The sequence below is a fragment of the Poromitra crassiceps genome, assembly GCF_964638095.1.
Source record: "Poromitra crassiceps genome assembly, chromosome: 17".
Classification (NCBI taxonomy): domain Eukaryota; kingdom Metazoa; phylum Chordata; class Actinopteri; order Beryciformes; family Melamphaidae; genus Poromitra; species Poromitra crassiceps.
The window spans coordinates 31,492,182-31,509,736 of record NC_139635.1 but is presented as its reverse complement, the minus strand read 5'-3'; the positions used below and the strand labels follow the sequence as shown (position 1 = coordinate 31,509,736).

Here is a 17,555-nt window from a genome sequence, read left to right as displayed (position 1 = left end):
ATAGATGTCATAATCGATGTGAAGTTTAGTTTTCCGCCATTTGCGCTCTGCTTTCCTACAATCTCTTTTTTTGTTATTTACAGAGGGAGCGTTTCTCCATGGTGCTTTTTTCTTACCGGAGATTAGTTTAGATCTAATGGGAGCTACAGCATCAATAGCCTTTAGGGTTTTAGAATTGAAGTTATCTAGGAGATCATTGACAGAGGCTGAGGAGAGGGAAGGGGCCAGCGAGAAAGCCTCCATGAACCGTGTGCTAGTGCTCTCGTTGATGTGACGCTTTTTGTTGTGTGTGAGCTATGTTGTGTGTGAGCTATGTTGTGTGTGAGCTATGTTGTGTGTGAGCTAGGTGAAACTGACATTGTGTTTGTTGTGTGTGAGCTAGGTGAAACTGACATTGTGTTTGTTGTGTGTGAGCTAGGTGAATCTGAGAATGAGGTTCACGGTTTAGCTGCGAGCAGCAGCTCTATAAGTCACTCTGTCGCTCAGTTGGTCGGTCGGTCCACAAAAAGTTCACCACCCTAAGCGGCCACAGTGTGTTCGCCCTACGAGGCTGAAATTGGGCATGGAGGTCAAGTGTGTGTGTGTGTGTGTGTGTGTGTGTGTGTGTGTGTGTGTGTGTGTGTGTGTGTGTGTGTGTGTGTGTGTGTGTGTGTGTGTGTGTGTGTGTGTGTGTGCTGGCTAAAATTGGCTAAAAGGGGGCGGTAGGGTGCACATTTCAAAATGCAGGGTGGCAGAGGCAGAGTAGGGTGGGCTGCCCCTACCAATCCTGCATTTCGGAAATTCGCATATGTGGTCGCAGCTATTGCAACTTGAGTTGTGCTTCAGAAAGGAAAACTGTTTTTGTGTACCAGATTTCATTTGCCAGGCTTAGGAGAAGAAGCAGAATATTTTGTTTATGCCCGAGCTGATAATATGTAATTCTGTAATGAAATGAAATGTATTGAAATGTTTGACCGCCGTAACGGTAACTTGGGTGTCTTGTAAACCCATGAGGGTTGGGCACTTTCTGTGCATGGCACGAAACTCAAATCAAATCAAATCAAATCAAATCAAATGTGGTACTTGAGCAAAGTATAGAATGTGACTCAGTTTGCTGAGTTGATTCCAGTATGTATTCTCTAGGTCATATTCAGAATTGAGTGGGCTCGGCTGTATTCACATTTTAAGAGAAGAAAAGAGTTTTGAGTTCTGTAACCTTGCCACTGTATCAAGTGGTGGTTGTAAAGAGGGAATTTCAGCTGGGGAATTGTGCTATATTTTATGCAAATGATTTAGCATTTATAAGCTCTTGTGAATGTTTCCTCTGTGGCTGGTTAGTGTGAATACTGTCCATTGTTTAAATAGGCCAGTGCTGTAGAATGGCCTGCTGTGTGAAAGATGCCCCCTGCTTCAAAGACTCCTCTAAGGGCTAGTGCCCTAATTCTAGACCTTGTGAAGAGCAATTACCAGACTTCCTTGCTGTACAGTAGCATTGGAGTATAAGGTGAGTCAGGGGTGGTGGGATTAGGGATTCATTCATTATTATTGATGAAGTCGCTGCGGTGCCGTAATGCCGTTTGGCTGCACCGCTGCAGTGCACGTTCACGTTTACAACAGCACAGCACATGTCAGGAGAGACCAGCGGGCTTGGATAGGCTACTGCTACAGCACAGAGCCAGGTTACTGAAGCTACTGCTACAGCACAGAGCCAGGTGACTGAAGCTACTGCTACAGCACAGAGCCAGGTGACTGAAGCTACTGCTACAGCACAGAGCCAGGTTACTGAAGCTACTGCTACAGCACAGAGCCAGGTGACTGAAGCTACTACTACAGCACAGAGCCAGGTGACTGAAGCTACTGCTACAGCACAGAGCCAGGTGACTGAAGCTACTGCTACAGCACAGAGCCAGGTTACTGAAGCTACTGCTACAGCACAGAGCCAGGTGACTGAAGCTACTACTACAGCACAGAGCCAGGTGACTGAAGCTACTACTACAGCACAGAGCCAGGTGACTGAAGCTACTACTACAGCACAGAGCCAGGTGACTGAAGCTACTGCTACAGCACAGAGCCAGGTGACTGAAGCTACTGCTACAGCACAGAGCCAGGTGACTGAAGCTACTACTACAGCACAGAGCCAGGTGACTGAAGCTACTGCTACAGCACAGAGCCAGGTGACTGAAGCTACTGCTACAGCACAGAGCCAGGTGACTGAAGCTACTGCTACAGCACAGAGCCAGGTGACTGAAGCTACTGCTACAGCACAGAGCCAGGTGACTGAAGCTACTGCTACAGCACAGAGCCAGGTGACTGAAGCTACTACTACAGCACAGAGCCAGGTGACTGAAGCTACTGATACAGCACAGAGCCAGGTGACTGAAGCTACTACTACAGCACAGAGCCAGGTGACTGAAGCTACTAATACAGCACAGAGCCAGGTGACTGAAGCTACTACTACAGCACAGAGCCAGGTGACTGAAGCTACTGCTACAGCACAGAGCCAGGTGACTGAAGCTACTGCTACAGCACAGAGCCAGGTGACTGAAGCAGGAGGCTATCACGACCAGCAATATTGAACGACGCAGAACAAATAACGTTAACGTTACAGATCCTGACCAACAACGTGTGTGTGTGTGTGTGTGTGTGTGTGTGTGTGTGTGTGTGTGTGTGTGTGTGTGTGTGTCTGTGTGTGTGTGTGTGTGTGTGTGTGTGTGTGTGTGTGTGTGTGTGTGCGTGCGTGTACATGTGCATGTGTGTGTGTTTTGAATTTAACTGGCTGGCAGAAAACAGACAGAATTACTGGTGAGTTAGATTCATGTGGGCTCAGTTGTGAACCTAACATTACGTTAAGTAGAGATAGAAACACAGCAGCAGCAGCCTATGTAATGGAGCGTGCAATCACTCACATTGGGTTGAAACAGGAAAGAACGTGAACTTTCTTCTTTGTCTTAACATTTTCACAACACAACCGACTTCTGCTTATCCTCCCCTCCCCCTCCTCCTCTCGGCTCTACCGCTTGTCTGAACTGGCTGCGCTTGTTTAATGCCGCCCACGCATTGCGGGTGAGTGGAGTTGGTCTTTTGTTATTATCAAATCTGCAAAACTTTTATTCAAACAGATCATTAATCATGAAGGTCTGATGTAGAAGGCTCAGAGGTCGATGGGGGTCGGCCCATCGACGATGGTCGATGCCATCGTCCATTGTGCCAACCCTAGTTGGCTGTCTACTTCTGCTCAAAATCTGAATACACTCTATATAATTCCCCCCCAAAACCTTCTACAGATTTCAGTGCTTGTCAGTTAGTGTGCTTTACTAGGTTCTGCTGTGGTGGCGTCACTGCGAAGGCCACAACTTCAGAGGAAAAACTGCAGTGTAGAAAACAAGACTTTGCCTCGAGATTCTGCTTGAATTTTAATGAGCCACCATAGCTCAAGAGAGCCGACAGCATCCTCAGAAATAGGCCTTGTTAAATAGACTCCTCCAAGCTGATTTGCTGTGTATGTAATAAGTAACCTGAATTGCTTCAAGTGGGAAGGTATTTTCCCCATTTCCCCAACAGCATAAACCACTGTAAAGTTTTCATAGTGCAATTATCTTAGCTAGAAATTCCCTGTTAAATAGTAATAACACGGTACTTATCAAGATTAACTGAAAATTGGACATCGTTGTGTGGGGAGGGGTCTAACTCCCACGGGTCCACTAGTGATACGAATGTGAAGTGTCTGAGGGTGTGAGTGAGCAGAATTGTGTTCGGCCACAGCTATGTCATTTTACGTGCGATCGGGCTGAATCTTTCAGGAAGTGTAAAGAGCACCCATGTGGGTGACCTAACAGAGCTGGACTTTTGAATTAGGTAATGAGGGCCGACTAAATGGGCAAAAATAGCTAATTAGTGGCCAAAATGCCTCAACACAGGTTCAGCACCATGGAGAGCTCCAGAGTGGAACAGCACACAGGTGAGCTGAGTTGTACAGTAATCAGCCACTAAAGAGGACTATGAAAACCTGGGGAGAGAGAGGAGAGGCTGCATGCCAACTCTGTGAGCGAGGCTTGACTAATAAATGGCCAGTCACACGCTAGTCTCTTAAATAGCAAGATTCCTGAGGGTCGCAGGTTCGCGCTCCCGTGTTACCTCCGGCTTGGTTGGGCGTCCATACAGGCATGATTGGCTGTGTCTGCAGGTGGGACACCGGATTAAGGGTATGTGTCCTGGTCGCTGCACTAGCGCCTCCTCTGGTCGGTCGGGGCGCCTGGCCTGTTCGGGGCGGAAGGGAACTGGTGGGAATAGCGTGATCCTCCCATGTGCTACGTCCTGCTGGTGAAGCTCCCCGCTGTCAGGTGAAAAGAAGCGGCTGGCAACTGCATATGTCTTGGAGGAAGCATGGTGCTAGTCTACGGCTCTCCCCAGATCGGCAGAGGGTGGAGCAGTGACTGGGGCAGCAGGGGGAAATTGGCCAAGTACAGTTGGCGAGAAAATGGGAGGATTTATTTTATTTTATTTGTAGTGTGCGAGGCCTCACATTTCTCACAATGAAAATACAATTTCCACTGCTCATATATATATGATATATATATATATATATATATATATATATATATATATATATATATATATATATATATATATATATATAGCGAGGGAGAAATCTGCGAGCGCTTTGCATCCATGTGTGTATGTCTGTACAGTATTTAGCTGCTGGCCTGGGTTTATATGGTCATATACTAGGATGTCCCTAGTATATATTTATGCCACTTTTACTGAACACTTTAAACACTTTGATTTTACACCTGCGCTCTGTGTATTTGCATGCCAAAGTGTGTAATATTCCCCAGCTGGGTCCAAAAGCAAAGTGCTGCAACATAGTGTGTTAATGTATTATCTCAGGGTTATTTCAGTTTTACAATTACTATTAGTTTTTATTTTATTTTTTTAAACTTTTACATTTTCAATATCACTTAATTTTCAAATGAATGTTTTTTTTTTGTTTTTGTTTTATTCCAATAGTTCATGTTGGGTTGTATAGGGTGAAGTGCAAAATGTTTTGCCTGGGTCCAGACCTTTGAATCTGCCCACTCCACCGAGTAATGAGTGTAACGAGTTGACCATTCAGTCTGATATCAAGCAACAAAATGTTGTGAGTCCAGAAATGAGCTCATTGTGTTCCATAAGCCATTAAGATTGGAGAGAGGATGCAGCCTTTTCCTGCTCAAAAGGTATCCAGGAAATGCTTCAATGACTTCTTCATATTAAAACAATTTGCAACTTTCCAATTCAAAGGTATTGTGCGTTTTGGTGCAAGGGTGGCCAGTGCTAAAACAAATTGGGCAGATGTACACTGAATGCCAATGGATTGAGTACCCAACAAGCAAGTCCAGGGGTGTCCAAACCTCTTTGAATGGGGGCCAGATTAGATAATGTGAAAATACTGGGGGGGCCAGGCCAGCTGCTTCTCGCATCATACTAGAAATAAAATAAAATTCAAAATAAATCACATACAATACAATTGTACTCTAAGGATTTTGTTTACCATCTGAAAACGTTAGTTCTGCCTTAAGGGCAGTTTATATTACAGGGATTTATGGTGGTTGCGACCGACCATGATCATATTCCATCATTGGTGGCAGTGTTTATACTTCCAGCGACGGGCGATATGGCATCTTTGCGATGATGATTGCGACCATCGCCAAGACTTCATTTGGATTCAACTTTGACCCCATCGCTGGCTCAAGAAAGTTCTGCTAGCTCTTGTTTTTCTACCTCCATGTCTTGAGAGAAAATGAAAATGAAGCAAATGAAATGAAACTGCACCTCTGCATTGCCTTCTCCTATCGCCTAGTGTTTATACTTCTTCTCCAAAATCAGCGTCGATAATGGAACGTAATGTGACGTTCAGCGATGCTCGCCGGGCGATCATAAATTGCTTTACTCTAAACTGCCCTAATCTGCCTCTGCTGTTCCTACTTAGTGCTTGTCTACAAACTGTATGGTAGTGCTGTCATCATTAATTTGAATGGAAACATTTCATATTGAACTTGCTTGATTAACGAATACTGTGTGGAGGGCCACATATATTTCGAGAGACAAGCCGAGGGTCACTTAAAATCCGTCCGCGGGCCGCAATTGGCCCCCGGGCTGGACACTTTGGACGTGCCTGCTGTAGTCGGACATAGGTTAGACTCGGCTAGACAGCTAAAGCGTGATTGGCTGAATAGGAAGAACCGGCTAGCTCTAGCAAAAGTGTTAACACACCTAATCAGCTTATGCAAGCAGGGGAGCGGGCAAGAGAAGAGAGAAGGAGAGGAAATGAAAAGCGTAGATAGTCTTCCTGACTGAACTTACACTAAGTTTCATTTACTGTAGGTGCTGCCTGGGTGTATACTATAAACCCAGGCAGCATAATGCTATGCATATATGCTGCCTATATATACATATATACATATATGACATATACATTATGACCCTATAAACTTTATAGGGTCATATGTAGGATGTCTTCTCTGGCCACCTGTGTATTAGCATGCCAAAGTGTGTATGTTAATAAGCCCCTGCTGGTTCCAAAAGCAAAGTGCTGCAATTGTCTGTTACTGTATTCTCTCAGGGTTATTTCAGTTTTATAATTACTATTAGTTTCTATTTTATTTTTAAAATAATAATAATGATAATGACTTAATTTTCAAATACATGACATGCTAGTTTTAGGTTTTTATTTGTTTTTTTTCACCTTTTCCTCCCTCCCCCCACTGTTGCAAAGGCAGGTCAAAACAAAACCGTACAAAAAGCCCATGCTGGGTTATATAGATGGTTTCACTCGAATTCTGTTGCTAGGGAACAGTTTGAGCCATAACCTATTTCCTGTCAGCTCCTGTATTAGCAAACACTGCAACAGGAAATAAGATAGGGTGCATTTAGAATGTTTATCTTGTCAAGTTGAAACGGTCTATTCACCTTATGTAGAAGAGACAGTCTGGCTTGAGAGACTAACAGGAAGTGTAAACTGTAGAAATCAGAACTTCCGATTGTGTTTACACTTCATGTGACTCATAAACCTAGTCTGACTCATAATGTGAATCAAACTAGGTTTGACCAGGTGAGTCAGACAAGTTTTGAGCATGTAAAACAGCCGGCGTTTTGAACAGGAAGTTGTGACGCAATGGGTAAAGTGGGCGGGGCTACATTACGTGAATAGGGAGAAGTACAACCTTTTGTGAAATGACCTCATTGTGTTTCATAAGCCATTTACCTCCCCGATCCAAAGATTGTTGTCTCTTTCATGCTTCAAAGCTTCAGGAAATCCTCCAAGGACTTTGAAAGAATATCTCTTATTGTGTCCCAGAGGCCCTGTAGCTGGACAATGCCATAGTGAATTCACAACAACCATGCTAACATAAGTCTGAAAGGGTCCGATGGATTTTTTTTAAGTCTCTTTAATTAATGGTCCAAATATATAAAGACAACTTTAAAGAATATATACCGGTAGGTCTTCCCCCCCCTTCCCATTTCTGTCAGGTTTAGAGACGGGGCCATATCTTACGCCCCGGACAAGGGCAAGGGTGACCCAGTGGTAATTACAAGAAAAAGAGGGAGATTTTGAGTGCTAGAAACTAGCAAAGATAATTTGCCCTTGCACTAAGCGACTAAGGTGACCAGATGTCCCGGGGACAGTCCCCGTTTTTGGGGACCTGTCCCCGGCTGGAGCTGTCCCCAAAAATGTCCCCGATTTTCTACTGGCGTCTGCAGCCGAAATAACTCTAGCTGTAGCGGGCTCATTCTTAAATCTAGTGAAGATACTTATGGCCAACCAGTGCAACCACTCAAGCAAAAAGGTTGCGGGAGGCTTATGGGCGAGTTAAAAGCATAGCAAAGCATCACATGTCTATGCAGCCCATTGATCCAGGCATCCAACAAGTGTTTACATGCTGCTTCCTGCTGGTCCAGGAAATCTTGAACAATGAAAAAGCACTTATGACTACACTGAAAATACTTTTTGAGATCTGAGGCTACTCATAAAACATCCGGCGCTGTAGGTTTGGACGGCCAGGCCTAATGCTGCTGGAGATGTGTGTGTGTGTGTGTGTGTGTGTGTGTGTGTGTGTGTGTGTGTGTGTGTGTGTGTGTGTGTGTGTGTGTGTGTGTGTGTGTGTGTGTGTGTGTGTGTGTGAGGGGGGGGGGGGGGCGGACAACATAAATGAAACTGGAATCATCCCCCTTTTTTATTTCATAGGTAATAACATTGATACTTTAATGATATATTGATTGCCGGACTGGAAATGTCCCCGATTTTCATCTTCTTGTACTTGCACTGGGCAAAAGATATGGCCCAGGAACTTCAGCTTCAGATTGGTCTCAATTCCACCCCGCCCAATTTACTGAGCTGTTTTTCCAAGGCTACTTCTCGTTGTAGCGTTAAGAGAGAAAGAAAGAGTGACAGCCTTGTCTTTCCCCCCCCACCCAGACTCCCAGAACCTACTGTGCTGCTAACACAGAGGACCTGGAGGCCGTGATCGAGCACATCCAGAGGACCAACCAAGCTGCTCCAGTCATGGCCGCCGGAGTCTCCATGGGCGGGTAATGGAGCGCTTCACTACCAGCTGACTGTTAATACTGACCTGTCACTGCACAGTGAGGCGCAGCCGCTGGTCATGAGTAATGAGGGCGTTTAGCGCTCGTGATATCTCTACTAATCCATGATCCCACAATGTGGCTTTAAAGCTGCACGAGGCAACTTCACACATTGGCCGCTCCACGTGGCAGTTAGAGGGCGCTGTTTGAAAAATGGGAACTTTGATGTTAGTGAACTACACACAGTATGCCCGTGCCTACGGCCTGCAGAGGTGGAAAGTAACTAATTACATTTACTCTCGTTACTGTAATTACCGTAAGTACAGTAGCTTTTTTGTGTACTTGTACTTTTTTGAGTATTTTTTTAAATCAAGAATTTTACTTTTACTTAGTAAAGTAAATTTTGTTTGAAGTAATGTACTTTGTTACATTTTAAATTGCTTCAGTTACGAAGTAAAATAAATCCAAAGTTTCCCCCAAGTTTTCTATGAACTGCAGACCCGAAACTGTCCAATCTATTGGCCCTCGCTAACTGCCAGTGTTGCCAACTTGTTTCCAAAGAAAGTAGCTATTGGCTGCTCAAAGAGTCGCTAGAAGTCACCAGATGACATCATATGCTAATTAGCATACTGATATATAACATACAGTCCCTGCTTTCAACAGAGGGAGGGGGGTTACACTGTGTGTGGGAAGCGCTGTGATCATCAGACCTCTACCTACCATCAGCCGTATCAAGGTGAATGACAGATAGTCAGACAGGCAAAAGATCTGATGTTGGTGAGTCAAGCTCGATCTGGACAGAGCCAAACTGCTTGTATTTTGCTCTCAAATTGCCTTGTGTAGCTTTAAATCAAAGAAAAGAATATAACAGGCGGCCGGCTAGTGCAGTGGTAGATTCCCTGCCTATCAATACAGCACGAGGGTCGCAGGTTCGAGCCCCCGTGCTACCTCCGGCTTGGTCGGACGTCCATACAGGCACAATTGGCTGTGTCTGCGGGTGGGAAAGCGGAGTAAGGGTATGTTGTGTCCTGGTCACTGCACTAGTAGTTCCTCCTCTGGTTGTTTGGGGCACCTGTTCAGGGGGAGGGGAACTGGGGGGAATTACATGATCCTCCCACACGCTACGTCGCTGACCGGTGGAAAGAAGCGACACGTGGATCGGAGGAAGCATGTGCTAGTCTACAACTCTCCCCAGATTGGAAGAGGGGGGTGGAACAACGACTCTGGGACAGCAGGGGGAATTCGCCAAGTACAATTACATATAAAATATCCCTATCCCTCAACTCTCCCTCCCTCTGTCCTGTCCCCTCTTCTGTCCCCTCTGTCCCTCCATATTCAGGATGATGCTGGCCAACTACTTGGGACGCAAGGGGCGGGAAACCTGTCTGAAGGGGGTTGTGGTCTTCTCAGCGGGCTGGGACGTGTTTGAGTGCACCGCCTCGCTGGAGAAACCCCTGGACCGTTTCCTCTTCAACTCCTACCTCACCAGCTGCCTGCAAGCCTCTGTGGACAGGTCTGCTGGGGCCAGAGTGGGATTAACCCAGATTAGCCGTTACTTTGCTGCAGTTTGACCACGTCTGCTCTGCTGCCTTTTGCCATTATTTTCACACTGTAAATTCAGTCCCTCCTTAAAGGAACACTCCGCCCATTTTCAACCAGCTTTGTATCATTAGAACATCAGTAGTATATCAGAAAACTGTAAACTGTTTTGAAGTCTGTCATTTAATTTGACAGTTATTGAGTGTTAAAGTGTGGACCAGTGACATCACTGGTCCACACTAACTCAAATGAATAACTCATTAACTCAAATCAACTCTCAATAACTGTCAAACTAGATGAATGACTTCAAAACCGTTTACAGATTGAGAGTTGATTTGAGTTAATGAGTTATTAATTTGAGTTAGTGTGGACCAGTGATGTCACTGGTCCACACTTTAACACTCAATAACTGTCAAATGAAATGACAGACTTCAAAACCGTTTACAGTTTTCTGATATACTACTGATGTTCTAATGATACAAAGCTGGTTGAAAATGGGCGGAGTGTTCCTTTAATATTTGCTTTTTTATATGATGGTAAAAGGGTTGGCTTAATACTAGTAACAGTAGTTTTAAAACCCTGTGTTTTAACCTGTGCACAATAATGTGAGTACTACCTAAAAACGTGTACCCGATTATTTCTCAATTCTTAATTCATAATTTCATTGTGTTAGATCCCTGTAATGACATTATGTATGAGAGAGAATGACATGAAGTACTGCAGTGTGGCTGTGCACTTACAATACTTTAAGAACACTAGAACATGCACATGTGGCAGTGGTGGCATAACAGTTAGAGAAGCAAGCTTGTGACCGGAAGGTCGTCGGTTCAATCCCCGGGACCGGCAGCATAAATCTGGATGGGGAACGTGAAAAGGCAGCGCTTGCCCCTCCCTCATTACCACCACTGAGGTGCCCTTGAGCAAGGCCCTTAACCCCAACCGCTCCAGTGGAGCTGCTCAGTGGCCAGCAGATCAGACTGTGGTTGTACTGGTCAGCTTCCAGGTATGAATGTGTGAGTGTGAATGGGAACAGGGCACTCCTGAAAAAGAGAGCATTGCTCTCAGTGAGTCTCCCCCTGTATAAATAAAGGTGCAAAAAACAACAACAACATGCAAATAGGTCAATGCAGGTGCAAAATTACAATAAAAAAAGAGTGCCACAAGTGCAAATCAGCTCAGTGATGACTAATAACTCACTGGGAGCTGATTTGCAGTTGTGGATATTTGCAATACTTTTCCACGGGTCAAGTGTTGCTGAAACATTAAGAGAGCTATGCAAAGCGTTTCCACCTGTCAGCAACGGGTGACAGACATCTGTGTTTTCTCTCCCCTCCAGACACAGACCGGTGCTTGAGAAGAGTTACGACATAGATCATGTCATGAAGGTAGGGATTCTTTGCAGCGACACACTACTAGCCCATGAGGTAACTCATGTCATTTGAACCCAGTTTGCCTTGCTTACCTCACTGTCTGCATGCTAACCCGATCTGCACAGGCAAAGACCATCCGCCAGTTTGACGAGAGGTTCACCTCCATCATGTTTGGGTATCCCACCAATGATGACTACTACCGCGATGCCAGTCCAATCCACAGGCTGAAGTCTGTGCAGGTGCCAATGCTGTGTCTGAACGCTGCTGATGACGTCTTTTCTCCCTCTCACGGTCAGTCCCAGCCAGCTGCATATATAATCCATACCAGAGGAGAGAGCAACTGTTAAAAAACAAGTTGTCCATATAACTTTACTGCACTATCAAGCCTTATCTTTAAAACAAGTTATCCTTATAATAGCTTTACTGCACTATCAAGCCTTATCTTTAAAACAAGTTATCCATATAACTTTACTGCACTATCAAGCCTTATCTTTAAAACAAGTTATCCATATAACTTTACTGCACTATCAAGCCTTATCTTTAAAACAAGTTATCCATATAACTTTACTGCACTATCAAGTAGGGGTGTCACGATACACTCAGTTCACGATACGATACGTATCACGATACTGGGTTCACGATAACGATACGATACGATACGATTTTAACAATATTTTTTTAAACTTGAATAATGACAATATATGACTGGAAAAGTAGTATTTTATTTGAAATGCACAAATACAAAACATGCTGTTGTGGGAAATTGTTATTACAATAACAACTAGAAAAAACATGAGATTGGAGATAAGGCTTATCTTGAAATAGAATGAGTTACACCGTCACTTAGATTTACTTTGAACTAAAAGGTTTCTCAGCAGTATAAATTCTCATTATGCATCTTCAGTTTTTCTTCAAACTCAAACAACAAGACTTTTCTTAATCTATTTTTTATGCATCTTCAGTTTTTCCTGTCAAGTAAACAGTTTTGCCAGAAACTCAATTGAATGGTTTCTCTCCTGTATAACTTCTCATGTGTCTCTTCAGAGACTTGTTCAACTGAACTACTTTCCACACATTGAACTTCAACAAACAAAGACGTTTCTTAGTCTATTTTTTTTTTTTTTTTTTTTTTTGCGATATGAGATTTCATCTCAACGATACATATCGTGACGTTTTACTATCGCGAAATTTCGTGGGACGATATATTGTGACACCCCTACTATCAAGCCTTATCTTTAAAACAAGTTATCCTTATAATAACTTTACTGCACTATCAAGCCTTATCTTTAAAACAAGTTATCCATATAACTTTACTGCACTATCAAGCCTTATCTTTAAAACAAGTTATCCATATAACTTTACTGCACTATCAAGCCTTATCTTTAAAACAAGTTATCCTTATAATAGCTTTACTGCACTATCAAGCCTTATCTTTAAAACAAGTTATCCATATAACTTTACTGCACTATCAAGCCTTATCTTTAAAACAAGTTATCCATATAACTTTACTGCACTATCAAGCCTTATCTTTAAAACAAGTTATTCATATAACCTTACTGCACTATCAAGCCTTATCTTTAAAACAAGTTATCCATATAACTTTACTGCACTATCAAGCCTTATCTTTAAAACAAGTTATTCATATAACTTTACTGCACTATCAAGCCTTATCTTTAAAACAAGTTATTCATATAACTTTACTGCACTATCAAGCCTTATCTTTAAAACAAGTTATCCATATACCTTTACTGCACTATCAAGCCTTATCTTTAAAACAAGTTATCCTTATAATAACTTTACTGCACTATCAAGCCTTATCTTTAAAACAAGTTATCCATATAACTTTACTGCACTATCAAGCCTTATCTTTAAAACAAGTTATCCATATAACTTTACTGCACTATCAAGCCTTATCTTTAAAACAAGTTATTCATATAACTTTACTGCACTATCAAGCCTTATCTTTAAAACAAGTTATCCATATAACTTTACTGCACTATCAAGCCTTATCTTTAAAACAAGTTATCCTTATAATAACTTTACTGAACTATCAAGCCTTATCTTTAAAACAAGTTATCCATATAACTTTACTGCACTATCAAGCCTTATCTTTAAAACAAGTTATCCATATACCTTTACTGCACTATCAAGCCTTATCTTTAAAACAAGTTATCCTTATAATAACTTTACTGCACTATCAAGCCTTATCTTTAAAACAAGTTATCCATATAACTTTACTGCACTATCAAGCCTTATCTTTAAAACAAGTTATCCATATAACTTTACTGCACTATCAAGCCTTATCTTTAAAACAAGTTATTCATATAACTTTACTGCACTATCAAGCCTTATCTTTAAAACAAGTTATCCATATAACTTTACTGCACTATCAAGCCTTATCTTTAAAACAAGTTATCCTTATAATAACTTTACTGAACTATCAAGCCTTATCTTTAAAACAAGTTATTCATATAACTTTACTGCACTATCAAGCCTTATCTTTAAAACAAGTTATCCATATAACTTTACTGCACTATCAAGCCTTATCTTTAAAACAAGTTATCCTTATAATAACTTTACTGCACTATCAAGCCTTATCTTTAAAACAAGTTATCCATATAACTTTACTGCACTATCAAGCCTTATCTTTAAAACAAGTTATCCATATAACTTTACTGCACTATCAAGCCTTATCTTTAAAACAAGTTATTCATATAACTTTACTGCACTATCAAGCCTTATCTTTAAAACAAGTTATCCATATAACTTTACTGCACTATCAAGCCTTATCTTTAAAACAAGTTATCCTTATAATAACTTTACTGAACTATCAAGCCTTATCTTTAAAACAAGTTATCCATATAACTTTACTGCACTATCAAGCCTTATCTTTAAAACAAGTTATCCTTATAATAACTTTACTCCACTATCAAGCCTTATCTTTAAAACAAGTTATCCATATAACTTTACTGCACTATCAAGCCTTATCTTTAAAACAAGTTATTCATATAACTTTACTGCACTATCAAGCCTTATCTTTAAAACAAGTTATCCATATAACTTTACTGCACTATCAAGCCTTATCTTTAAAACAAGTTATCCATATAACTTTACTGCACTATCAAGCCTTATCTTTAAAACAAGTTATCCATATAACTTTACTGCACTATCAAGCCTTATCTTTAAAACAAGTTATTCATATAACTTTACTGCACTATCAAGCCTTATCTTTAAAACAAGTTATCCATATAACTTTACTGCACTATCAAGCCTTATCTTTAAAACAAGTTATCCATATAACTTTACTGCACTATCAAGCCTTATCTTTAAAACAAGTTATCCATATAACTTTACTGCACTATCAAGCCTTATCTTTAAAACAAGTTATCCATATAACTTTACTGCACTATCAAGCCTTATCTTTAAAACAAGTTATCCATATAACTTTACTGCACTATCAAGCCTTATCTTTAAAACAAGTTATCCTTATAATAACTTTACTGAACTATCAAGCCTTATCTTTAAAACAAGTTATCCATATAACTTTACTGCACTATCAAGCCTTATCTTTAAAACAAGTTATCCTTATAATAACTTTACTGCACTATCAAGCCTTATCTTTAAAACAAGTTATCCATATAACTTTACTGCACTATCAAGCCTTATCTTTAAAACAAGTTATTCATATAACTTTACTGCACTATCAAGCCTTATCTTTAAAACAAGTTATCCATATAACTTTACTGCACTATCAAGCCTTATCTTTAAAACAAGTTATCCATATAACTTTACTGCACTATCAAGCCTTATCTTTAAAACAAGTTATCCTTATAATAACTTTACTGAACTATCAAGCCTTATCTTTAAAACAAGTTATCCATATAACTTTACTGCACTATCAAGCCTTATCTTTAAAACAAGTTATCCTTATAATAACTTTACTGCACTATCAAGCCTTATCTTTAAAACAAGTTATCCTTATAATAACTTTACTGCACTATCAAGCCTTATCTTTAAAACAAGTTATTCATATAACTTTACTGCACTATCAAGCCTTATCTTTAAAACAAGTTATCCATATAACTTTACTGCACTATCAAGCCTTATCTTTAAAACAAGTTATCCTTATAATAACTTTACTGAACTATCAAGCCTTATCTTTAAAACAAGTTATCCATATAACTTTACTGCACTATCAAGCCTTATCTTTAAAACAAGTTATCCTTATAATAACTTTACTGCACTATCAAGCCTTATCTTTAAAACAAGTTATCCTTATAATAACTTTACTGCACTATCAAGCCTTATCTTTAAAACAAGTTATTCATATAACTTTACTGCACTATCAAGCCTTATCTTTAAAACAAGTTATCCATATAACCTTACTGCACTATCAAGCCTTATCTTTAAAACAAGTTATTCATATAACTTTACTGCACTATCAAGCCTTATCTTTAAAACAAGTTATCCTTATAATAACTTTACTGAACTATCAAGCCTTATCTTTAAAACAAGTTATCCATATAACTTTACTGCACTATCAAGCCTTATCTTTAAAACAAGTTATCCTTATAATAACTTTACTGCACTATCAAGCCTTATCTTTAAAACAAGTTATCCTTATAATAACTTTACTGCACTATCAAGCCTTATCTTTAAAACAAGTTATTCATATAACTTTACTGCACTATCAAGCCTTATCTTTAAAACAAGTTATCCATATAACTTTACTGCACTATCAAGCCTTATCTTTAAAACAAGTTATCCTTATAATAACTTTACTGAACTATCAAGCCTTATCTTTAAAACAAGTTATCCATATAACTTTACTGCACTATCAAGCCTTATCTTTAAAACAAGTTATCCTTATAATAACTTTACTGCACTATCAAGCCTTATCTTTAAAACAAGTTATCCTTATAATAACTTTACTGCACTATCAAGCCTTATCTTTAAAACAAGTTATTCATATAACTTTACTGCACTATCAAGCCTTATCTTTAAAACAAGTTATCCATATAACCTTACTGCACTATCAAGCCTTATCTTTAAAACAAGTTATTCATATAACTTTACTGCACTATCAAGCCTTATCTTTAAAACAAGTTATCCATATAACTTTACTGCACTATCAAGCCTTATCTTTAAAACAAGTTATCCATATAACTTTACTGCACTATCAAGCCTTATCTTTAAAACAAGTTATCCTTATAACTTTACTGCACTATCAAGCCTTATCTTTAAAACAAGTTATCCATATAACTTTACTGCACTATCAAGCCTTATCTTTAAAACAAGTTATCCATATAACTTTACTGCACTATCAAGCCTTATCTTTAAAACAAGTTATCCTTATAACGAGGGGGGGATAATGAGGGGGTATTAGGAATGGAAAACTATACTCCATAAGGCCTAAAATCCGAGGACAGGACCTGAATGCTTTGTTTTGTCTGCAGCCATCCCAGTGGAGACTGTGAAGCAGAACCCCAATCTGGCCCTTCTCATCACTTGTCACGGTGGCCATATTGGTTTCCTGGAGGGCCTGTGGCCTCGGCAGAGCACCTACATGGATCGGGTCTTCAAGCAGTTTGCCAAGGCGGTCATCGAGCAAGGCAGCCGGCTCACAGACATGTCCTGATAAGACCACTTGCAAAACATCTTCCTCTCCTCTGACTTCTGTCCTTCCCTCTCCTTCCTTCCTTCCTTCTCTAGCTAATCCTCTCTGCTACATTTCCTTGCTTCCTTCTTTCATTCTCTACCTAAGCCAGTGGTTCCCAACCTTAGGGTCACGACCCTAAGTGGGGTCACCTGGAATCCAAATAGAGTACCCTGATTTTTTTTTTACACACCACACCCAATTTAAAACTACTGAAGATGGGTCACTTGCAATCTTTCTTTTCTTTTCTTTTCTTTTCTTTTCTTTTCTTTTCTTTTCTTTTCTTTTCTTTTCTTTTCTTTTCTTTTCTTTTCTTTTCTTTAGTTCTGAGTTTAAAGTGATAATCTGTTAAGATTTCAGTCTTGTTCTCTTGGGTGACACCTACAGTATGGCGATGAGTGGTAATTGCAGCTGAGATCCAAACAGTGCGTTGCATTATGTAACATTAC

At 40.5% G+C, this 17,555-nt stretch overlaps 1 protein-coding gene across 1 annotated transcript in view; it reads left to right on the top strand.

Annotated features, from left to right (window-relative positions):
• The window catches only part of LOC310791776 (phospholipase ABHD3-like), a gene marked incomplete at its 3' end in the record, with an annotated part of 29,941 nt that extends 12,853 nt beyond the window's left edge, over positions 1–17,088 (top strand). Inside the window, exons 5-9 of the mRNA XM_083653434.1 lie at positions 8,435–8,547; positions 9,881–10,054; positions 11,417–11,465; positions 11,576–11,741; positions 16,907–17,088. Of these exons, the coding sequence (XP_083509560.1) occupies positions 8,435–8,547; positions 9,881–10,054; positions 11,417–11,465; positions 11,576–11,741; positions 16,907–17,088 (684 nt within the window). The remainder of the gene's footprint in view (positions 1–8,434; positions 8,548–9,880; positions 10,055–11,416; positions 11,466–11,575; positions 11,742–16,906) is intronic.
• Positions 17,089–17,555: the final 467 nt, after the last annotated feature.